Raw genomic sequence first — 24,938 nt, forward strand, 5'->3', positions numbered from 1 at the left:
TATGCCTGGCTTCCCCAGGAAGAGAGGGGAGAAAGAGTTGGAAACTGCCTTTGTGGCTCATGTGACTCTCTCAGGGACCAGTCCCCTAGGTTGAACCCTTGGGGCCAATGACGCTTCCTGTTTCAGAGCAGGTACATAATCACTTCAGGAGGTACGAGGTCGAATACCTACAGTTTGCCTTTCGTTGGATGAACAACCTGCTCATGCGGGAGCTTCCCCTTCGCTGCACCATCCGCCTATGGGACACATACCAGGTATGAAGGGACCCCTGCCCGCTCCATGCCAGGCTGTCCCTGAGGCGCCCAGCTCCCCGCCCTGCTGGAGTGTACTGCTCAAGAGCCCCCCCCGCCTGCTTTCTATTTCTGTGTCTGCCTCAGTCTCGTGGGCAGGGCCGCTGCAGAATCTGCTCAGGCCTCTGTGTGCCCAGCCATGAAAGGAATGCTGTGCTGTGTGCCCACCTTGCAGCAGGATTGGAACCGAGAGGCCTAGAGCTGGCTCTTTGTCAGGGCTTGGAGACCTAACAGTTCTTTCCCTTCCCAGTCTGAACCAGAAGGGTTCTCCCACTTTCATCTCTACGTGTGTGCAGCCTTCTTGATCAAGTGGAGAAAAGAGATCTTGGATGAGGAGGACTTTCAGGTGAGTGGCCAGGAGCCCAGCCTGGGCCAGGATGAGCATCAGAGTGGGAGTTATCCTGTCTGTGGGGCTGTACAGATAGAAGGGGCCACGGCAGGTACGTGGCCGGGAAGAGGGAAGCAGACAGGCTGCTCAGAAGAGGTTGCCCCTCCTGGTTGGCGGAATGGCCAAGTCAGCGGGCCCCAGAGTTCTTCGGTGTGAAAAAAGGTCTTAGGGCCAGAGATGCTGCAGAGCATGTAGACAGGCCTAAGAGATGTTTCATTCATTCACTGAGAAGCATTTGCTGAATGCTTGCCTTGTGCCGGACACTATTGAAGGCATAGCATATATTGAGAAGTAAGTCAGACAGATCTCTATTCCCACAGAGCTTACATGCTAGTTGGGAAAGAGACTTAACAATAAACAAGAACAGGGCGCCTGGGTGGCTCAGTTGGTTAAGTGACTGCCTTCGGCTCAGGTCATGATCCTGGAGTCCCGGGATCGAGTCCCGCATCGGGCTCCCTGCTCGGCAGGGAGTCTGCTTCTCCCTCTGACCCTCCTCCCTCTCATGCTCTCTGTCTCTCATTCTCTCTGTCTCAAATAAATAAATAAAAAAAAATCTTTAAAAAAAAAAAAAAAAAACAATAAACAAGAACATAGTAAATTAAACAGGATGTTAGGTGATTTTTTTTTTTTTTCAAAGTAGAGCAGGATAAAGGGATTATTAGGTGGTAGGGAAGGGATAGTTTAAAATTCCAAAAAAAGTAGGGTAGGCTCACTGAGGTGACATTTGAGCCAAGGCTCGGGGAAGGCGAGAGAGTGAGTCATGGACATCTGGGGCAAGAGTGTCCAAGCAGAAGGAACAGACAGTGCAAAGACCTGAAGGCGGTGGTGTGCCTGGGCTACTTGCGGAATCATGGCGGTGGCCAGTGTGGCCTGGAGCACAGGGGTCCAGACGAAGAAGAGGAAAAGGTGAGGCCAGAGAGTCACAAGGGACCCAGATCATAGAGGACTTTGTAGCCACTTGGGCTTTTACTCTGAGTGGACAGGGAGCCCTAAGAGGGTCTTAAGCAGAGGAGGGACGTGATCTGACTTATATTTTCAAAGGCTCACTCTGGCTTTCTACAGAGATGGTGGGTATGGACACAGGTGGGAGCAGAGAGACCAGGCGGGAGGCTGTTAGAATCCTCCAGGGGAAACACGAGGGTGGCTTGGACCCGCATGGTGGCAGTGGAGGTGTGGCAAGTGGGTAGATCGTGCATGTATTTTGTAAATAGAGCCAACAGGATTTCCTGATGAACTGGGTGTAGCTTAGGACAGAAAGGCATGAGTCAAGATGACTGAGTTCCTGTGAAGGCTGTAGGAGGAGCAGGTTTAGGGAGGACTTTCAGGAGTTCAGTTTTGGGCATGTCGAATTTGAAATGCCATTAGACACCCAAATGGAGATCTAGGTAGGCAAATAAATGTTAACGAGTCTGGAGCTCAAAAGAGAGAGAGAGGTCTGGGCTGGACACGTATGTTGAGGAGCCTTTGGCTAGATGGTCCTTAAAGCCGGGACAGTAGGTGAACCCCCTAAAGAAGTGGGTGTGGACAGAAGAGAGGAGAGGCCCGGGCCTGAGCCCTGGCACATCTTCGCAAGGAGGCTGAGGGGGCGGCCAGGGAGAGTGGGGTGTTGTCCTGGAAGCCTTGGCTGGGGATGTGAAGAAGACTGAGGGCACGTGTTAGTGGTGGACAGCCAGGCCGCTGCTCCAGGAGGCCCAGGAAGGGGGGAATGGGGACTGGGGGATCGAGGAGATGGACTGTGAGCCTCTGCAGTCTGCAGAGACAGGCCTGGAGCTGCTCACGGTCGTTCTGTCTGGGGACAGCTGGGGGCTTTTCTTTCTCCGCTTTGCACGTTTCTGAACTGAGGGGTTTCCTTTTTCTTTCTTTCTTAATGGGCAGATATGTCTTTTAAGAGCAGGCGGGGGGGAATGCCAGAGAAGGTGGAACGTTCTTCTGAGCTCTAACTAATAACGTAGGTGTTCTCAAGAGCAGCAGCTCCCCGTGATCCCTGAGCCTCTGCGCTGTTCCTTTCCGTGCAGAGTCTGGTCCACGGATGGATGGAGAGGCAGGACTCCACTTGCCCACGTTAGGGCTCCGGGCAGAAAAGGGCAGAGTGGGCTTCTGGAAGTAGACACTAGCTGTGGTGCGGAGGCCGCAGGCAGCTGAGGAAGAGCCCCGGCTTCTGCCAGCCAGCCGTGTGTGCGGCGTCCTAGGATAAATGAGCACGGGGGGCTGGAACGGCCGTGTGCTGGGCTAAGCTATCAGTTTTGATCATGTGGTTGAGGTGGAGCAGGCTATCAAGAGCATGAAGTCTAACTTAGTTCTCATGAGCCAGGCTCAGAGGGCCTTGTCATATGTGATAAAAGTGCTTCCCAGATTAGCTCACAGAGGTGGAGGTGATTCCTGGAATGGCCCTTAGCGGTTCACAATATTGGCAGAGCACAGGACCATAATAGTCGATGCCTTTAAACCTATGTTAGACACAGAGATGTTCTTCTTCACTGGGTTGCACATTTGATTATCTGACCGATTTGAGGTCTTTGTGCCATAACCCACGGAAGGACAGTGTGGATTTGTGCCTGCTGCGTAGGTATTAACACCTCAGGTGGCCTACCGGAGGGGTGTCACCTCTTCCTTTTAGACGAAACAGAATGGGCAGTTACACTCGATGATCTGCAGAGTGCCTCCTAGCCCCACAGTTCCCTAATTGCATGGCTAAGAAAAGAAAACATGTGCCTGGTGGTGTTAAGATAGGTAGGTGGTGTCCCTTAGGGGACAGAAGCATGGCATAGGTTGGAGGAGCAGGGTGCAGGGGCATCGTGTGAGATTGTGTGAGGCCGCCCGTGAGCTCTGTGGCGGACGAAGGCTGACTGCTAACGGGCCACTTGTAACGAAGTCACTGCCACGGGACCTCTCGAAATGAATCCCGGGATCCCAGGAAGCCAGACTGGCCCAGCCTGGATGAGAGAAGTTTTAGGGCTAAAAACTGCGACGACTTGGCGCACCTGGGTGGCTCAGTCAGTTGGGCGTCTGACTCTTGGTTTCGGCACAGGTCATGATCCCAGGGTCCTGGGTTATCGAGCCCCGCGTCAGGCTCTGCGCTCAGCGAGGAGTCTGCTTGAGAATCTCCCTCTCCCTCTTCCGGTCACCTAGGGAGTAAGTGGTAGATGGCCAGAATCCTTATCACACACATGCGTTGCGCTCTGCTGCCTCTACCTTGGAGCCTGGCCGGGCACCTCGTGGGGCACTTGAGCCGAATTCATACAGTAGCTACTCAAGGATCCCAGGCAAGGGTCTGCCACCGTTCCCAAGCCTCCCACTTCCCCCTCCCCTTTCCCCTTCCCCTCCTCTCCCTCCACCTCTCAGGGCTTCCTCTGCCCTCCACCGCTCCTCACCTTTCACTGACAATCCCTTGCAGACTTTCTTCTCACAAAGTGTTTAACAAAAAATTGGTTGTTTTAAGACTGAGAAACAAGTGCTCCAGGGTCCTCCTTTTGATCTACTATTCTGGCTCCTGGGTTTTTCTCCTTCTACTGCCTGAAGTACCTGTGACCTCCTCATTCCTTTTCATGCCCTCCCTCCCTGGGGCTCAGAACCACCCACTCTTGTCTCTGTGGAAATGTAGGGTCCGAATGACCACCAGGCCTGAAGGCAACAGGGAGTTCTGGGCATGGGTGCAAGTTGCTGGGGCAGACGGTGTGGGCTTCTGTCTGCGAAGTCCTGGAGCCCCACCCAGGCCCCGAGAGAGATGCCAGACTTCAGAGCCACCAGCACTCTAGGGGCTGAATGTCAGCCTCAGGAAGGGCTGGGGAGGAGGGACCCCACTCAAACCAGGTTTTGAAAAAAGTGTTCTCTCTCTCTCACTTATTTTTTTTTTTTAAGATTTTATTTATTTATTTGAGAGAGAGAGAGCTCATGAGAGGGGGGGAAGGTCAGAGGGAGAAGCAGACTCCCTGTTGAGCAGGAAGCCCGATGCGGGACTCGATCCCGGGACTCCAGGATCATGACCTGAGCCGAAGGCAGTCGCTTAACCAACTGAGCCACCCAGGCGCCCCTCTCTCTCTCGTTTATTTATCAGAGAGAGAAGCAGCATGAGAGGGGAGAGGGTCAGAGGGAGAAGCAGGCTCCCTACTGAGCCAGGAGCCCGATGTGAGACTTGATCCCAGGACTCTAGGATCATGACCTGAGCCAAAGGCAGTCACTTAACCAGCTGAGCCACCCAGGTGCCCCGTGTTCTCTCCCTTTTATTTTGAACTAATTTTGTGCTTATAAAATGTTGCAAAAATAGTCGAGTTCCCAAATAGCCCACCCATATGCACTTAATGTTTACATCTTATATGCCATACTATAATTAACCAACCAGAAACTTCAAGTTGATAAAATATTATTAATCTACAGGCCTTATTTCAATTTTACCAGTTTTCCCATTAATGTTCTTTTTCTGGACCAAGGTCCAATTCAGGATCCTCATTTGGGACAATTCCTCAGTCTTTGTCTTCCTTGACAAAGAAAATTTTCAAAACTTTTGAAGAGTACTAATTAGTTATTTTATAGAATGTCCTTTACTTTGGGGTTGTCCTATGTTTTCTTATGATGAAATTGAGGGTCATGCCTTTTGGGGAAGAAACCACAGAGGTGATACGTCCTCAGGATATCCTGTCAGGAGGTACAAGGTGCTGGCATGTCTCATTCCCAATGCTTTCGATCACTTGCCTTATGTGGGTCTACCAGGCTTCCCCACTGTAAAGTTACTATTTCTCCTTTGGTAATTAATAGGTACCTTCTGGTACCTATTAACACTTTGATACTATATAATTCCATTGTTTCTCATCATTCTTTCACCCACTAATCTTAACATCCATTAATGGTTCTTGCCTGTAACAGTCATTACTGTGATGTTTGCCTAATGGCGATTTTCTATTTTTACCACTTCTTCTGCATTTATTAATTGCCATTCTACTCTAAGGGAGAGCAGTCCCTGCTCTCCCTTTTATTTATTCAAGTATTTATTTATATCAGTATAGATTCATGGGTGTTTATTTTATTTCATGGGTTATCTGACTCTGTCATTATTTTGCTATTCAGGTTGTCCCAGCTTTGGCCCTTGGATGCTCCTTAAAGTTGTCTTTTTGACCCCATCATTTTTTTTAAAGATTTTATTTATTTTAGGGGTGCTTGGGTGGCTCAGTTAAGTGTCCGCATTTGGCTCGGGTCATGATCCCAGCGTCCTAGGATCAAGCCCCATGTTGGGCTCTCTGCTCAACAGGGAGCGTGCTTCTCCCTCTCCCTCTGCCTGCCACTCCCCCTGCTTGTGCTCTCGCTTTCTCTCTCTGTCAAATAAATAAATAAAATCTTTTAAAAAGATTTTATTTATTTTAGAGAGAGTGCACGTAAGCAGGGGGAGGGGCAGAGGGAGAGAGAGAATCTCAAACAGACTTCATGCTGAGCACAGAGCCTGACGCAGGGCTTGATCTCAGGACCCTGAGATCACGACCTGAGCTGAAATCAAGAGTCCGACGCAACCGACTAAGCCCTCCAGGTGCCATGATCCCATCATTTTTAAAGCAGTTCCTTAGTTTCTGGTGCCATGACATGTTCCCAGCTTGTATTTTCTTTGCCCCACCTTGGAATCAACCATTCTCCAAAGAGCCCTGGTTAAGCCAGTATCTTGCCACTCAAAAATATTCAGAGGTATCATGATAACTTTGGTAATAAGATGGTGGGAAAGCATGTATGTGAAGTTCAAGAAGAGGCAGACTTTTTCATGGTTTATATCCGGTCACTGGTTGTGGAGGGAGTATTGACTGGGGAGGAACATGAATCTTCTGGGGCCCAGGAAGTGTCCTTTATCTTGATCTGGGTGGTGGCGACATACGTAAAAATCATCCAGCTGTACACTTGAGATTTGTGTAGTTACTGTATGCAAGTTATGCCTCACTGAAAAAGTAAAAAAAAAAAAAAAGCCGAGTGCTTGATAGGAGAAGGGCACGTGGTTCAGTTTGCTGGGAGGCCACCATTCCGCCATTGAAAGGTTGAGAGAAAAGTAAATGATGGAGGAAAACACACAAACACTAAAATCTGCCTACTAAATAGACAGTTGACCATTTAAAAATTACCCCAAACGAAATGGATACATGCTTCCTTTCTCACATAGGAATCTTGGTATTAATTGAGGATCTTGATGTTATTTGCCTCCTGGGTGCTTGAAGGGAAAAGGGTGACCATAGGATTTAAGGCTGCCGCTGTGAGGGCGGTGGCCTGCAGAAGAGGCTGTGTGACACTGGTTGTCAGGGGCGTGAGTGGTGACGGTGGCACACCATTCAGTGGTGGCTGGAGAGAGTGAGGTCTGCGTGGATGTGAGCACCCTCATCATAGCTGTCAGATCTCCCCGTGCAGCCATGCCCTGCCGACGGGGGGACTGGGTGCTTCTCCCCCCCAGCTGTGAGCCTAGAGAGAGCTCTGTCTGCCCACGGAGGCCCGTGGAGGTCTCTTGTTGCCACCACAGGCCTTCAAAGGAGGAGGTGGGCAAAGGGGACCGTCCGGGGGCCCCAGGTGAGCAGGTGGGAGCTGGGAGGCCCGCTGTCTCGCTCAGCCCTTCCTAGCGCTGGCCCGCACTTTGCTGGGTGCCGTCTCCCTGGGGGTGAGGTAGCAAGATGCTGTTGCAGCTGCGGCCAGCCACACAGAGATCTGCCGTGGAAGAGTTTTCCTGGCAAAGGAGCAGCCAGAGCAAAGGCCCTGCAGAGGTCGGAGGTTGAGGTGTTGGAGGAGGGAAGAGGCAGAGAGAAGGCAGTGGGGCTGGAGTGTCACAGGGGAGAGGACAGGGCTGCAAGACCCGATTCTGGAGAAGCCTGTGAGGAGACTGCGCTTGACCCGAGATCACGGGGAGACTTGGGCCCCCTTTCCTTGTCATATCCACAGCCCCAGCCCTAAAGCCTGGCCCGGGAATGTCTGGGCATTCAGTTGCGCTGCCAGCTCTTTGTGGAGACAGGATGAGGACGGACGCCTCGGTCCCACCCCAGAAGGCCAGCAGAGTCAACTGGGGAGTCGAGGGCTGCATGCTGCACTGTTCAATGACAGAAGCGTAGCAGTGAGAGTAGACTTTCCTGCCCCTTGGCCAAGGCTGAACCTGGAATGTCACATGAGCCTGGAGAGCCTCAGAACTTGGTCACCCGGTGGCAGAGGACAGGCAGGTCGTGGGCGGCAGACTTGAGGAGAGGCTTCCCAGAGCAGGGTAGCCTGTCAAACCCAGAAGGCCAGGAGATGGTCGAGTGAGTTCTGTGAGTGAGGGAACGTGTGGCAGGCCCTGTGTGGGGTAGCACACCACCACATCGTGACACCAAAACAAGGGGCTGCTGCAGGGGAGAAGGGCAACACCTCCAAAGATCAAAAATTCAGTGTGCATTTGGAAGAACATGAGTTATGCTGAATTGCGGGTACTTGGGGGGAAAAGTATGTGCAGAACGCTTGTGCGGGCCGGCAGCAGGGGGTGAGGCAGCTCCTTGGAGAACTGGAGACTGGTCCCCTCCTCGTCTGTGAGCACTCTGGGGACACCTGGTGATTGTGGACAAAGAAGACAAGCGGGTTCCCAGCAGCAGGGGTGTGCACATGGGGTCTTTGATCGGATTTGCTTCATCAATGTCCCGGAGCTGCCACAGCCCCTAGAAGAATGGAATGTAGTAGAGTGAGCCCGGAATCAGGTGAGCCACCCTGAGAACACGGTGGCTGTGGCCTTCATACCCTCCCTCCCGCACCGCAGCACGGCTACCCGTATTGGCCTGTCCGTCAAGGTCTGGCTTTTGTGACCCCTACCCCAGCATTTCAGGAGGGGCATGCACATGACACTGGGGATCCATGCCTTGGAGCATGCAGCGTACAGGCAGTAAGATAAGAACTAGGTGGCAGCGACCCTGGAGAGCACCCATCTGCTGGGGTTTGTACACCAGTGACTTTTGGCCTGCTCCTGAGCCTGGCTTCTGGCCCCCAGCCCCTCCCAGGGTGGGCTCATGGCCTCGGATTCTTGAATCCCTGATAATGAGAAACCAACATTTTGTATTTTGTAATAAACCCTTAATTTATATTAGAAAGAAAGAAGGGAGGGAGGAGGAAAGAAAGAGAAAGAAAAAGGGAGGGAGGGAGGGAGGGAGGAAGGAAGGAAGGAAGGAAGGAAGGAAGGATGGAAGGAAGGAAGAAAATTTGTACTGAGTAAAGTAACCCACAGGAAGCCTGAAAACTATTCCACTGTAAGTAATGTATCTAGGAAAAGTGTGTGTGCCCGAGAGAGCAGGCACCTGAGTAAATAAATGCCTGCTCACTCGCCCCATAGTCTAAAAAGTCATCTCAGGAAAAGCAGCATCTCTGAGAGGCCAGAAGAGCATGGGACCCTACAAGATGTCAGGCAGGTGCCAACAAGGCCTCAGATGGCTCCGAACTGATTTTGAGAAGCACCGTGCGGGGGGACTCCAAGGACTAATAATCAGAATTCCTTTACATAAAAAGGGAACCTATAAGGGAGTCAGTGGGGCCAGCAAAGCAAAGTGGCGGCTGATCTGAGAATCTTCTGCTTTCATCCTGTGGAAAAAAACCTTGGAGACATTCCTATTCTGAAAGTATCTTTGTGGGAGGCAGGGCAGAGTTGTTCAGTGCAGCAGTGCTAACTAAGCCTACGAGGTGTCCCAGGCCTAAATAATTAACCATAAGTAAATCCCTTGAACCCGATGGCATCCGCCCACCACTTCTGCAGGAACTCAAATGTAGGATTTCGGAACATTGTCCAACGCAGGCCCCATCTTTAACAGACATCCCATGAATTGTCGGTTTGAATCCTGCCCAGAAGAAAGGTTCAGAGGGAACACTGGGAACTGATCTTTCACCCTAAGCAAGCTGGCGTGAGAAAGGGCACGGTCCCCAGGCATAAAACAAGCCATTAAGGGGGACTTAGCCAGGACTTCTCTGATGGGAAACTTGCTAAATGCACTTTGGGAGAAAACCGAGGAATAAGTTCGATTCTCAAAAAGTTTACATTCAAGGACATGTTTTGGAAAGTTTATATTGTAACCAGGGGAATTGTTTTGCTACCTCATTGATTGTCAAAACTGGGATTTGTTTTAAAGTACTACTTACTTGACTAAGAAAATATTTTTACATGCCTGAATACACTTTACATTCGCAAAGGTTGTTCCAATATTGCTAAGTGATTCTACACACAGTATCTTAGTTAGTGATGTATATTTTATGTGGTCTTTAAGTTCTTTTGCTGTTAATCATTACACGTCCTATCTTTGGTTGTGCTTGGTTCTCATCACTGAGTAAAATCAAGCAACTCTTCACTTTTCCTTCAAACGGCCTCTGCTGTGACTTCCTTTCTTTTTGTTCCTATTGCGTTCTGCCCCACTTGTCTTCTTGCTCCAGGGCAAGCAGTATGTTTTACAGTGGTTATGAGCCAGAGTGCCTGGGTCCACATTCCAGCCCAGCACTGCCCTATGGCCCTGGGGCAAATTCCTTAATCTCTATGCCTCGATTTCCTCATCTGTAAAATGGAGGGAATATTATGCATCTCATAGAGTTGATGTGAAGATTAATTGAGTTAATAGAGAGCACATGTAAAGCACTTAGAGCCCTATCTGGTATGTAATAAGTGCTCAATAAATGATAGCTATCACTGTAATGATTATTATCCTTGATGTTCTCCCTCTTCGGTTCCTCCATCTATTGAATATTCTCTAATGGGTTTCCCCTGTACCTTTTCCTTACAGAGTTTCTTTAGTTATAACCTCTATCCCTTCTCCTTTGGACCCCTTACCTAATTGTTGTCTCCCCCACCCCCATGCCTCCAGTTCCTTTTCTGCCATATTCCTTTTCCTTTAGGATCTATGGATTCTCAGCCAGTACCTATGTCAGGCTGTTTCCTGTGATTTTAGCCATTTCCAGCTTTTCTTTGCTCCTTTCTCATTAATTTGGAGCTGCTCTCTGCTGCTTGCCCCATGAGCTGTCTTGTCATCGCTATAATGTTTCATCCAACTGCATGTCATGCCTAGTGCTCCCATGAGCTGGCTTTGTAACAAATCTTCAGTTATTCCCTGCCCCAACGGTATCTCTTCTCTATCCCTATATAAAAGCACCTGATTTTTGATTAACACTTTCTTCCCACAGCCATTTGGTTTTTACTTCTTTTCTACTATCCCAAGTTTATCAATGCATTAGGCAGGGTTTCCCATTGTTGCGGCAGTATAATAAAGGATGCAGTTCCTAGAAATAGCCACTAGGTGGCAGAGTGCTTCCTCACGCTACACCTCAAGGCCTGGGGGCACACAGGGATGTTCCCTTGGCCAGGGTTAGAATTATTTCAAGGCTTCCAGGAGGTTTCTAGCAAGGTTAGAGAAACTGGCAATTATAGGTAGATGCTATCCCAGCAAAGAAGAGGATAGTCTTCTAGAGAGATCAATCCTTTGTTATCAATTGTGCAAACATATGCATTCATTATAGAAAATTTAGAAACATCAATAAGCAAAAAGAAAATCAAGTACCTGAAATCTTACCACACACAGGTGATATAGTTCCTTCCAGACATTTCGCCATGCAAATCTACATAAATAAATACGTGCTCTGTATGTATAACCATTAATGCAACTATTTTATATGCTCTGTTTTATGACCTTTTTATCACTTTACAAAATATGGTAGATGTTCTATCATGTCAAAAACTGTAAATCTGTGTTTCCCCCATTTTTGTACTTTTTACACGTTGCATGAGTACATGCTTGTACAAAAATTGTGAAAACATTAAAATAATGAATTGGCTACAGGATATTTTATTTTATAGGGGCACCTGGGTGGCCAAGTTGGTTGGGCATCTTCTGACTCTTGATTTCAGCTCAGGTCATGATCTCAGGGACATGAGATCAAGCCCCACACCAGTCTCCGTGCTCAGCATGGAGTCTGTTTGAGGTTCTCTCTCTCTTCCTCCGTCCCTCCCTACTGTGCTCTCTCTCCCTGTCTCTAAAATAAATAAATCTTGGGTTGCCTGGGTGGCTCAGTCAGTTGAGCCTCTGCCTTCGGCTCGGGTCATGATCTCAAGGTCCTGGAATTGAGCTTCATATTGGTTTCTCTGCTCAGGGGGGAGCCTGCTTCTCCCTTTCCCTTAGCCTGTTGCTCCCCCTGCTTGTGCTCTCTCTCTCTCTCAAATAAATAAATAAAATCTTTAAAAAAATAAAATAAATCTTTTTTAAAAAGGATATTTTATTTTATAGATTTACCTTAATTTATTTAATGAAAGGCCACTGTCTCCATAACATCTAGGGGTTTCCTTCCTTGGGATCTCACTATTAGGCCTGCATCCCAAATAATGCTTTTATTCCTTTAAGAGCTTTTTAATCCCTCTAGTGGTAACCCCACACCTGGTTGCCTACTGGAATTTTTGTAGAAGTGTGGTTGCCAGGTCCCACCCAGGTTTTTAGAATCCAAAACTCCAGGGATGAGGCTTGGGCCCAGGTATTTCTGAGAGTTCCTACAGTCGATTCAGCTTTTACAGCCTGGTTGGACAGGTAGGACCAACACTTGAAACCCAAGGGTTTCACTGAGACTCCCAAGTTCCCAGAGAATTTTCTTGCTTATGTTCTGGATGAGGCTAAGCATGTACCATTCCTTCAGCTCCCATGGAAACTCCATGGAAGGCAGGGGTTGTTCTGAGTCAATGAAGTATGTCCTCAGGAAATAGGATAGCAATTTGACCTCACCCAGCAAGTTGATTGAAAATGGGACTGAAATTCTATAATGACAAAAGCAATTTGTACCAAAAAAAAAAAAAAAAGAAACAGAAAAATGTTTTCCAATGAATGAAGTAATTAAAAATGTAATATTTTAATATGGATACTTGGGTGTTAAACTTACCTCCAAAGGGAAGTATAAAAAAAATTTTTTTTTAATTTATTTATTTGACAGAGCGAGCAAGCACAAGCAGGGGGAGCAGGAGAGGGAGAATCAGGCTCCCCGCTGAGCAAACAGCCCCATGCTGGGCTTGATCACAGGACCCTGGGATCATGACCTGAGCCGAAGCAGACCCCCAACTGACTGAGTCACCCAGGTGCCCCGGAAGTATAAGAAATCTTGTTGGCTGTGGTGTCAGTCAAGAGAAGGGCAAGCTATAGGAGCAAGGGACTTTAACTTAGGGCTTACATTTATAAGTCAGGGGATCCCTAGAAATGAATGGAAACATAATTTCAGTTTTATTTTCAATAACCCCAAACTCAAACTTAGCAATTCCTACAATAGTGATGTAGCCAAGAAAGCACAGTAATATTTGCAGTACCTTCCTTTGTCACTTATTACTAAAGTTTTCATATCCTATGAAGTTGTTACAGATGTCTCAAAACGGTGTTTGTATTCATTACTACTTTGAAATAATGGTAGTTCTTTAATCTGCCATTAGATGGTGTTCTAGAATATATTAATAAAGGACATCTATGGTGGTATCATAAATTTGTTTACAAATATTTTGATGACTGTTTCAATTCAATTGGTCTCCTTTGTGACAGTATGTATTTTATGTATTTAAAACCATCATTCTGAGAAGGGATCCATAGGCTTCTCCAGGTAGGCAAAGAGTCTGAGGTACAGAAAAAGTGAGGACCTCTGTCGTAGAGAGTCTGCCAGAATTAGAATAAAAGTTGACTCCCTGGGGAGGATGCTGGCAAAAAGATGGGGTACCATTTCCAGTTCCAGTGGGGATGGAGACACTTGGGGGGAAGGGATAGGAAGCAGGAGGGAAAAATCAGAGGGGCCAGAGGCCAGGAGTTCATGGGGGAGGGTATTGTATTCCAAGGGCAACATTTTTTTTTTTCTAAGTTGAGATTAAAAACAAAAACAAAAAAACAAGGTATACATAGAACAGAGGCCAAGAAACCCATGGAAAATTGTTAACCATGAGAAAAGAGCACCCCAGAGATGTTTAGATCAGCTAACGGGGCTTTCAAAAGCAAAGTTAGCATCTGGGTGGGTTGAGTGAGTATCAGTAACTGGTTGAGTAATGGGTCTGGTTGAATGAATTTCAGTGACAACGATGGGATGGTAAGGGGTGGTTACCTACAGGGTTTGGGAAAAGCGTACAGCGTGATTCTCATTGTGTTCTTCCTGGGAGTTCACCACCATTTTGACTTAAGGCTTTTGAGTTCTGTTCTCAGGCCTGGAGATCTCAGGGAAAAGGTTTACAATTAACAAAATTTGTCTGATAAGAGTATTCAGTGCTGGTGGAGATCTAGGGAAATGAGCATTTTTCTGGAATGCATTTTCTGAATGAGTGTTAAGGACCTTTAAAATGTTCATGTTCTTTGACACGGTAATTTCATTCCTAGGAATTCAGCCCAAGGAAGTCATCTAAAATATGGCTCTATGCAGGGGTGCCTGGGTGGCTCAGTCGTTAAGCGTCTGCCTTCAGCTCAGGTCATGATCTCAGGGTCCTGGGATCGAGCCCCGCATCGGGCTCTCTGCTCCGCAGGAAGCCTGCTTCTCCCTTTCACAGTCCCCCTGCTTGTGTTCCTTCTCTCGCTGTGTCTCTCTCTGTCAAATATTAAAAAAAAAAAAAAAAAAAAAAAACTTAAAAAAATATATATGGCTCTATGCACAAGGCTGTTCGTTATAATTTCATTATAATGGAAAAACAGAAATAATTACTCAAAACAGGAAGATGTAGAGTAAATTATGGTACGTCTGTATCATGAGAAATTTTTTGGCCATGAAAGTATCTACGAGGAGTTTTTATTATTAGAGGAAATGCTTATGATAAATGCTAAATAGATTCAAAATTATATAGAGAAATCGTTTCAACTATGGAAAATGTGCAGAAAAGGGAGTGGAAGGAAATATGCGAAAAATGTTTAAAAGTGACTTCTTCTTGATTATGAAGTTATAGGTAATTTATTTTCTGCTTTTTTACTTTTTACTAAACAAAACTACCACAGAATGTGTATTACTATGGAGAAAAAGTTCCACCACACAAGTAATATATAAAATCTTTATTGTTGGGGCACCTGGGTGGCCCAGTTGGTTGAGCATCCAGCTCTTGGTTTTGGCTCATGATCTCAGGGTCCTAAGATAGAGTCCCTTCCCCTTGTCTCTGCACTCAGCGGGGAGTCTGCTTGGGATTCTCTCCCTCTGCCCCCCACCTCCCATGTGCTCATTCTCTATCTGGAATGAATGAATAAGTCTTAAAAAAATAAAAAATAAAAAGCCACTGAGGTGCCTGGGTGGCTCAGTCGTTAAGCGTCTCCCTTTGGCTCAGGTCATGATCCCACGGTCCTGGGATCGAGCCCCGCATTGGGCTCCCTGCTCCGCGGGAAGGCTACTTCTCCCTCTCCCACTCCTCCTGCTTGTGTTCCTGCTCTCGCTGTGTCTCTCTCTGTCAAATAAGTAAAATCTTAAAAAAAAAAAAAAAAAAAAACACTTTATTGTAAAAATTGAAAACACGGAGCTCAAATGATACAGAAGTATAATGGGAAAAAAGTGAAAATCTCTCATCCCCAAAGGTAACTACTGTTAACAGTTTACCTCCTCAACTTCTTAATTTTTTATATACATATGTGCATATACATAAATATATTGTGTTTTCTCATTTACCTAAGTGGGATCATACTATAAGTCTTTTTCTACAATGCTTTTCTTTCTTACTCCTAAAAATATCTTATCTTTCCACCACGGTGCGTGTAGTCCTACTTCATTTGTTCTCTGTGCTTCCGTGCATTTCATGATGTGGATAACCGTGGTTTGTCTAACGATTCCCCACTATTTGAAGCCGTGGTGCATGTGGCGAAAACCTTTGCGCAGGACTGGATATTCCCTTAGGACAGGGACACGGGGGTAGAGTTGCTGGATCAAAGACCATGCGCATTTCTGACTTTGATAGTTACAGCCTGTGTGTGTTAAGATGACATAAACTTGTCTCCTGTAACCAAGACCCTAGAACAGCAGTGGCTCAAAGCAAGATAGTTGTTTACTTGTTGTTTAATTCCTAGTCTAAGTGTAAGCAGTCCAGGGCTAACATTCCACCTCCAGAGTGGCAGGGACGCGGCTCTCTTCTGTCTTGCTCTGCCGTCTCCAACACATGGCTTTCATCTTACGGTCTGAGATGGCTGCATCCACTCCTCCATCCATATGCACTTTCTGCGAAGTGGGGAAGGAGAGGTCTAGGGCAGAAGCCGGAACTTACACTGTCCCAGAATTGGGATCTTAATCCTATTGGCCGTCCTTAGCAGTGATGTGCCCCAGGCAGCTGTGTGTGCACAGCTAAGTGTCTGTTTCTAGAGGAAGAAATCTCATAACAGCTTTGCAAGACCTTTCCAATGAAAACTACAAAACACTGCTGGAGTGTCCAGCTCAAAGCAGTCTTTTTGAAAGTCCTCCCAGCATGGGGGTGGGCCATGGGCCTTCTGCACATTACCTATTCGTATTACCTGTTTTTCTCTCTGGTGGTTTTCTTTATCTCTTACTGATTAGTAGGTGCTCCTTTTTGATTATGGATAGTATTGGAGTATGGATAGTATTTTGATTATGAATTTGGTCTTTTGAAGGTGTTACAAAATATTTTCTTATAGTCAGTTTCTTAGATTTTAACCAGGTTTTTGGCACCTTTTGACATATTGAAGTTATATGTAATAAAGTCTGCCTGTCTCCTTATGTCCCTGAGTTTTGTCTTGCTATTATAATTTTTATAATCAGAAAAATAAGAATATCCAGTTCAGGAAGAGAGACGGGGCACCTGGCTGGCTTGGTCGGTAGAGCGTGTGGCTCTTGATCTCAGGGTTATGGGTTCAAGCCCCATGTTGGGTGTAGAGGTTACTTTTTTTTTTATTAGAGATTTTTTATTTATTTGAGAAAGAGCACTAGAGAGAGAGAGCAAGCATGAGTGGAGGACAGAGGGAGAGGAAGAAGCAGGCTCCCTGCTGAGCAGGGGGCCCAATGGTGGGACTCAATCCCAGGACCCTGGGATCACAACCTGAGTCGAAGGCAGACACTTAACCGACTGAGCCACCCACGCACCCCCAGGGGTAGAGATTACTTAAAAATAAATATAAGTAAGTAGACTTAAAAAAAGAGGGGAGAGGAAGAGATAAAAACACGAAGCAGCAGCAACAGCATGGGGAACTAAATTACAGAGACAACCTCTCATTCTCTTTTTATTCTAATATCCTCTTTAATATAGACTGTCTCTCTGGAGCTGTTTGAGGGACCTGGGTTTTGAGAACTGAATAGGACTGAGATAGGTAGAGGAGAAAAGAGAAGGTCTCCCAAGTTAAAGGAACAACATAAATTAAACCCCAGAGGCACAAATAAATCTGGCTGAAATGGACCTAGCTGGAGAGACATGTGCATTGGGAACATAGGAAATAAGCTGGACAGGTAGGTTGAGAATGGTCTTTGGAGAACAGGGCAGAGGCTAAATACGGTGATTAGAAGTGAACACTGGCATTAGGAGACATACAGCAAATGGAAAAGGATATTCATTTATGAATATGAAGAAAGGGATTTTTTTTAATAAAGGTTTTTTTTTTTTCTTAAAGGAAGCAAATTAAGTGTCTAACAAAAGGCAAATGGTTGAGTAAATTAGGGTATAGCCACATGATGGAATACTAACACTGAGAAGAGTCATTTTTGAAGGCTGCGTGGAAAAACACTACAATTATAGTAAAAGAGGATGATTAAAAAGCATATAAAAATCATAATGATTACAGCTATTTAAAGAAATACGCATGTGAAAAGACTGAAAAGGAAAACTTGGAAATAAAGAGAGGTATATTTGGATGATGAGTGATTATTTTTCTCTTTTCCAATGTCTTTATTTGTTGGTGTCATTTTCTGTTTATAATACTTTTAAAAGAGGCAGGTGTTAGTGGATATGAGAGAATCAACAGAGGCTTTTCAAGGCTTCCTGAAGGTGAACTGGGAGCTGGGGGCTGAGTGCTGCTTGGGAGGAGGGAGCCCGACCCTACGGGATGTGTGATCCAGGACGAAGGGACCCCCTTCCAGGCCCTGCTCGTCCCTTGGTCTGTAGTCCAGGGATGATAAAATTTCTTTTCTTGCATTCCAGGGTCTCCTGATGCTGCTACAAAACCTACCTACGATACACTGGGGCAACGAAGAGATCGGGCTGCTTCTTGCCGAGGCGTACAGACTGAAGTACATGTTTGCCGATGCCCCTAATCACTACCGTCGATAGGTGCTGTCTCCCCAGGGGGACCCAGACTGTCCCCATCTCTGATGGCAATCTGATCACTGTGGCCACTGTGCGAGCCGTGGACTCCGGCCAGGAACCACTCCTGCTGTAAAAAGCTCACATCCGCCGCCCAGGTCTTAACTCTTTGGCGTGCCTGTCCACCACTCCATGTCTCCGGATGTGTTTCTCGGACCACTATCAGTATTCCATGACATGTGGATGGGCCCGGCTCTGGGAGAGGACAGGAAAGGAGGTACAGGGTTGTCTGCCCCTTTCAAAGAAACTGGACAAAAGAAGGGGAAGGCTCAGGGTCTCAACTCACATTGTCCCTACATGGACTGACTGTCTCTCACCTCCCGGCCCCAACTGATGCCGTTGCTTTTTGTGACATAGTTTGATTTGATCACAGGTCAAAAAACGCCTTATGTTTTCAGAAGACTCCTGGCCCTTCCTCCCCCCAGTTCCTAGCCCTTCCCCTTCTGCCCTGGTCTGAGCCAGTGAGGGGCAGCTGGAGACTGTTGTTCTCAGATGGAGGAGGTACTGATGCTTATAACTCTGGGAAGAGGCCTACACCCAAGGGCTAGGAATTTTATTTTTCCTTTTCTCACCCAATGTCTGTATGTGCGCCCGCGTTTGTGTGTGTGTGTGTGTGTGGGTATACACACCCGTCAGCATTTAGTTATGTGTCTGAATTTATGTGTCCAGACTAGCCCCGTCACCACCAGCTGGGAAGGGCCCCGGTGACCCAAGTATACAGGCGTCCCTTGAGAAGGATCAGGGCAGGGGAGGGAGAAGGGGCTTTATACCTCTCCAACCCCTTTTCCCATGATGACCCACTCCAAGATATTATGTGTAAATTGTGTTATTATGTATATGGGTAAAGATGTACAAATATATGTCCTCTTTGTAGCAGATATGATTTTATATTTATAATGTGCATCAACGTGTGCAAGCAATCTCGGTCACTAGCTCAGATGAAGTTGCCAGGCAGGGGGTCTGGCATCTCCAGGTTGGCTTCTGGGCGCCCTCCTGTGAGGGGGAGGATGGGAGTCTGCCAGAGTGAGTGTCGCCGAGCAAATGGACCTGCTTTGACAACTGGTGGCAGCTGTCCCAGCATCAGTGTCTCCGAGTTCTTCTCTCTTCCCTCCCCGCCCCTCCCCACCCCGCCCGGGCTCTTTGTGGAGCATCTGCCCCACTCCTTCCCCGTGGTGGGCAGACAGAGCCCCCCACCTCTCACCCCCAGAGGCAGAAGCCCTCCTGCATGTTTTCAGCCCCTCCCTTTCCCCAGGAGGCTGGGGGAGAGCTTTTGTTTTTCCGTTTAAGTCAGCATCGTATTCAAGCCAGAAGCTGTGACTGGCTCATCAGTGCCAAGGAAAGGGGTTTTCTGTGTCTCCCTGGGGTTTGGCGCTCTTCTCAGAGGTATCCAGTGTCCCCCACTGTCACCACCATACCCCACACAGCTCATGAGATGGGTGACATGCTGGATTTGGGGAGTTCCATAGCGGAGGGGCGGGGGGATGGTGGCGAGCAGCTGCCCTTCTCCCGGGAAGCCGGTCAGTGTCCCCGGTGGGTGACGCCCTTGAGTTTCTGCTGGCGAAGCTCCGCCGCGCCGTTCCATTTCTCATCTGGAGCTGTTTCTCAGGCATTCTTCCTAACCCCCTCCTCTTCCCCTTCAGTGTGCCTCAGTAGTCTCCTTCACAGAGCGAGAGGGCTGTGACCCTCCCCTCAACCGGACTAATTAAAGAAAGACACTTGTGTTCCCAAGTGGTGGTTTTATTTTTTTAGTTTTTATGTTTGTATGGAAATTGTGGATAAAGTGAAAGAGTTGTAAATAAATAGTGTATTTCCTCCTCCAGTGCTGATTTTTCTCCCATGGATTTGTGTAACCTGGAACCTAACGCATGCCCCTTTCTCGGCTTTTTCTTGCTGGTATTAGTAAGTATGGGGGACACATCTTCTGTAGGGCAAGCGGGGCATCAACAGAAAATCAGCAGGCAGTCTCAGAGGATGGAGCCCCTACTGTGTGATGGATCCTGTGGGAAATACAGAAATGAGGAACACGGTGCCTAACCCCAGACATTTATAGAGCACCTCACCATGTGCCGGGCAAGCCCTGTGATAAACACTTGAGTGGTTTCTTCACCCAGAACTTCTTCCTAGGATTCATTTGAGAGTGTTGCTTGGTTTCAGTAATTAGGAGCTAGATTAGGATTAAATTCAGCAACATGCTGCATGAGCCAAAAAATAACTGTGGCTTACACAACAGGGGAATTTACCGGGCGCCGGGGGGGTGGCTCAGTTGGTGAAGCATCTGAATTCAGCCCATGTCGTGATCTCAGTGTCCCAGGATCGAGCCCTATATGGGGCTCAGTGCTCAGTGGGGAGTCTGCTTCTCTCTCTCTCTCTCAAATAAATAAAATCTTAAAAAAAAAAAAAAAAAAAAGAAAAGAAAACCAAGGAAATTTACTTCTCCCTCCTATGAAAATCCAAAAGTAGGCCTCCCAGGGCTAGTATGATGGGTCTGATTCACAAAATCTTTAGGAACCTGACTCCTCTGGGTCTTCATGGGGGGATGGCAGCTGGCCCTCCGGCCACAGCGTCCTCTTCCAAGCAACAGGATGGGACAGAAGGGACCAAGAAAAAAGAATGAAGGAAATGTGTCAGCAGTGTTTTAAGGAATGTTCCAGAAAGCTGCCCCATAATACCTCCTTTTACATACAACTCACCAGAACTTAGTCCCTTGGTAGGTCACACCTAGTTGCAAGGGAGGTTGGAGGATTAGTCTGGTCCAGGCAGCCATATGCCTGGCTCAAGATCAACGAGTGTTGCTCTCGACAGTTACGTGTATTTTATTTATTTATTTTTATTTATTTATTTGACAGAGAGAGACATAGCAAGAGAGGGAACCCAAGCAGGGGGAGTGGGAGAGGGAGAAGCAGGCCTCCCACTGAAGATCCCGGGACCCTGGCATCATGACCCGAGCCAAAGGCAGACGCCCTACGACTGAGCCACCCAGGTGCTTTGACAGTTACATGTATTTTAAAGAACTTCAGAGACATTTACCATGTATGTTTCTCCTTCATCCCTGAAGCTCCAGCTTCCCCTCTGAAACTGATTTCCCTTCTGCCTGAAAAACTCTTGAGCAGTTCTCTTAGTGTTCCTTCATCTGAGAATGGTCTTTGTTTTGCCTTCAGTCCCAAATATATTTTCTCTAGATATAGTTATTTTCTTTTGGCACTTTAAAGCTGTTGTTCTGCTCTCTCTTCCACAGTTTCTGATGAGCACTCCACAGTCCTTGAAATCATTGTTCTATACATTTTTTTACTTTTTTAAGACTTTAATTGAGAGAGAAAGAGTGAGAGAGCATGAGAGCGAGGTGAGAGGCAGAGGGAGAAGCAGGCTCCTGCTGAGCAGGGAGCCCGACGTAGGGCTCGATCCCAGGACCCTGAGATCATGACCTGAGCCAAAGGCAGACGCTTCACCGACCGAGCCATCCAGGCGCCCCATTGTTCTATATTATTTTTCTCAGACTGCTTTTTAAAAAATTGTGGCAAGATGTACATAACATAAAGTTTGCCATCTTAATCACTTTGAGGTGCACAGTTCAGTAGTGGTAAGTGCATTCCCGTTGTCGTGCAACCATCACAACCATCCATCTCCAGAACTCATCTCATCTTGCAAAACTGGAACTGTACCCATGAAATAACAGCTCCCCATTTCCTCCTCCATATGGCCCCTGGCAACCACCATTCTACTTTCTGTCTCTAGAAATTTGACTATTCTAGGTAACTTAAATAAGTGGAACAATACAGTATTTGCCATTTGGACTGGCTTATTTCACTTAGCATAATGTCCTCAAGGTTCATCCATGTTGTAGCATATACCAGAATTTCCTTCCATTTTTTTAAGGCTGAGTAATACTACGTCGTGTGCACACATGCGCATGCGCACCCCATATTTTGTTTCCATCCATCTGTTGATGGTCAGATGAGTTCCATTTTTTGGCTTTTGAGAATACTGCTGTTATGAACACGGGTATATAAACATCACTTAGAGGGGCACCTGGGCAGCTCAGTTCATGATCTCAGGGTCCTGGGATTGAACCCTACATCAGGCTTTGTGCTCAGCAGGGAGTCTGTTTCTCTTCCTCTGCCTCTCCCCCCACTTGCCTGTGCTCGCTCGCTCTCTCTCTCTCTAAAATAAATACATCAAATAAATAAATATCACTTAGAGACCTTGCTTTCAATTCTTTTGGGTATATACCCATAAGCAGAATTGCTGGGCCATCTGGTAATTCTATTTTTGATATTCTGAGAAACCACCATGGTTTTTCTCAGGCTGCTTTAAAGATTGTTTTCTTTTTCTTTGGGTTTTAGAAGTTTGATTGTGTATCTGAGTGTGGGTTTTGTTTTTGTTTTTGGAGTTGGAGGGTTTTTTTGTTTTGTTGCATTTATCTTGTTTGGGGTTTGAGTTTCTTCTTTTTTTTTAAGATTTTATTTATGTATTTGACAGAGAGAGTGCGAGCACACAAGCAGGGGGAGTGGCAGGCAGAGGGCAGAGGGAGAAGCAGGCTCCCCACTGAGCAAGGACTCTGATACGGGACTCCAGGATCATGACCTGAGCCGGAGGCAGACGTTTAACTGACTGAGCCACCCAGGCACCCTAGGGGTTTGAGTTTCTTGAATCTGTAATTTTATGTCTTTCCCCAAATTTGAGAAGCTCTCAGCTATTATTTCTTCAAATATATATGTATTTCTCTGCACCAATCTCACTCCTCCCTTGGGACTCTAATGATATGAATGTTGGACTCATAGTTCCTCAAATTGTGTTTTATTTATTCATTCTTTTTCCTTTCTGTTCTTCAGATTAGGGACTTTCTCTTCATCTCTCATTAAGTTCATTGACTCCTTTTCTGTCATCTCCATTCTACTATTAAGCCCACACAGTGAATTTTTATTTCAGATATTGTGGTTTCGGGTTCTAACATTTCCATTTGATTCTTTTTATAGTTTCTGTTTCTCTACTGAGAATTTCTATTATTTTCCTTCATTTAAAGTGTGTTTACTTTCACCTCATGGAGCATAATTGTAATACCTGTTTTACATTTTTGTCTGGCAATTCCAACATCTGGGTCATCTTGGGGTTGGCATCTTTCATGTCCTTCCTCTAAAAATGGATCACCTTTTTCTTTCTTTTTTTTTTTTTTTTTAAAGATTTTACTTATTTATTTGAGAGAGAGAATGAGATAGAGCATGAGAGTGGGGAGGGTCAGGGGGAGAAGCAGACTCCCCGCCGAGCAGGGAGCCCGATGCAGGACTCGATCCCGGGACTCCAGGATCATGACCTGAGCCGAAGGCAGTTGCTTAACCAACTGAGCCACCCAGGCGCCCGGATCACCTTTTTCTAAGTCTTTGGGTGTTGAGTCATTTTAGATTATATCCTAGACATTTTGAATATTACCTGTGAGAATCTCAGTCTTCTTAAAAGCCTCTAGAGCAAGAGTTAGCAGACGATGGCTTGTGGGCCAAATCCAACCCTCTTCCTCTTTTTGTGAATAAAGTTTCACTGAAACACAATATTGATTCATTCACACCTTGTCTTTGCTTTGACACCACAATGGCAGAGTTGAGTAGTCATGATAGGCTGTACGACCCACAGAGCCCAAAATATTTACCGTCTGGCCTTTTATGGAAAAAATTATCTAATCTCTGCTCTAGAAAACACTGACTTCATTTTGTTTTGTTTCAGTTTAGTAGGCAATCTACCCAGTTAGGTTCCAAGCTGCAACTTTTCTCTCATCTGTGGGCCATTGTTCCAAGGTCATTTCAGCTTTTCAGAGGCTTTGCTGTGCTGGGTTAGTTTTGACCATGCAAAACTTGTGCCAGTTCATACACAGAACTGGGCTCCCCTTCTCCAGATGGCTTCTTTCCAGGATTCCCCCTATACTCTGGCTTACCGGCGCTCTGTTTCCTAGTCAGTTAGCCAGAATGACAGTGTTTCTCTGGAAATTGCTGCTGGCCATACTAGTGCTGACTGCTACACAATTGAGTCCTGCCCTTGGGGCAGGTCTGGGAGAGAGAGAAAAAGAATTAATTGTAAGCTCCGCCCCCCTAGCCCCCCCACCCCCGCCCCAGCTCGCAGGGACACTTTTCCCAAGTCCTCTGGTCAGAGAGATGTAGTTTGTGACATAAGAAATATATATTTGGTCTCTGCCTCCAGTCCCTGACACACAGCTCCTAAAATTCTTGGAATTTCCTGAGTGATAGGAGCATCTTTTGTTCACCTCGTCTTTTGAGGTGACTCATGGTGATCTCCGGGATAGCTTCAGGATGGGGGGCTGGTCACCAGAAAGACCAAGCCATCATTGTCAGCTTGGAACTTTCAGCCCCATCCCCATCCTCTGGGACAGGGGAGAGGAGCTGGAGATTGAGTTAATGATTATGGTATATGGTATGTGATGAAACCTCCCTTAAAAAGCCTTACCAAAGAGGGGCGCCTGGGTGGCTCAGTCAGTCTAAGCGTCTGCTTTTTGTCAGGCGGTCAGGTCACAATCCCAGGGTCCTGATAGCAAGTTCCGGTCGGGCTCCCTGCTCAGTGGGGAGTCTGCTTCTCCCTCTTCCTCTTCCCCTCCCCCTGCTCATGCTCTCTCTCAAATAAATAAAATCTTAAAAAAAAAAAGAAACCCTTACCAAAGAGGTTCACAGAGCCTCTGGGCTGGTGAACACATCCATGCACCAGGAAGAGTAATGCACCTCAACTTCCACAGGGACAGAAGCACCTGCACTCAGGACCCTTCCAGACTTCACCTTATGTACTTCATCTGGATGTTCCTCTATGATAGACCAGTAAATATAAGTAAGTGTTTCTCTGAGTTCTGTGAGCCGCTGTGGCAAATTATCAAACCCGAGGAAGGGGTTAAGGGAACCCCCCAATTTATAGCCAGTTGGTCAGTATCCCAGTGACAACCTGGGGCATATGACTGACGTCTGAAGTAGGGGCAGTCTTTGGGGACTGAGCCCTTAACTTGTGGGTTCTGTGCTAGTTCCAGGTGGTGTCAGAATTGGTCCAATTGGACGCCAGTTGG

The 24,938-nt window shown here is 46.8% G+C and overlaps 1 protein-coding gene across 2 annotated transcripts in view; it reads left to right on the top strand.

Annotated features, from left to right (window-relative positions):
- TBC1D22B (TBC1 domain family member 22B) overlaps window positions 1–19,709 on the top strand; it is a 73,872-nt gene extending 54,163 nt beyond the window's left edge. The window contains exons 11-13 of one of the 2 annotated variants that reach the window (XM_034991669.1): window positions 127–254; window positions 541–636; window positions 17,729–19,709. In XM_034991669.1, coding sequence (XP_034847560.1) covers window positions 127–254; window positions 541–636; window positions 17,729–17,857 — 353 coding nt within the window. In that variant the 3' untranslated portion in view covers window positions 17,858–19,709. Of the gene's footprint in view, window positions 1–126; window positions 255–540; window positions 1,009–17,728 lie in introns of those variants that run through there. The other variant, XM_034991668.1, reaches the window with a different exon arrangement.
- Window positions 19,710–24,938: the final 5,229 nt, after the last annotated feature.

This window comes from Mirounga leonina, unplaced genomic scaffold (assembly GCF_011800145.1).
Source record: "Mirounga leonina isolate KUSES-001 unplaced genomic scaffold, KU_Mleo_1.0 Mir_53, whole genome shotgun sequence".
In the NCBI taxonomy this organism is placed as follows: Eukaryota; Metazoa; Chordata; class Mammalia; order Carnivora; family Phocidae; genus Mirounga; species Mirounga leonina.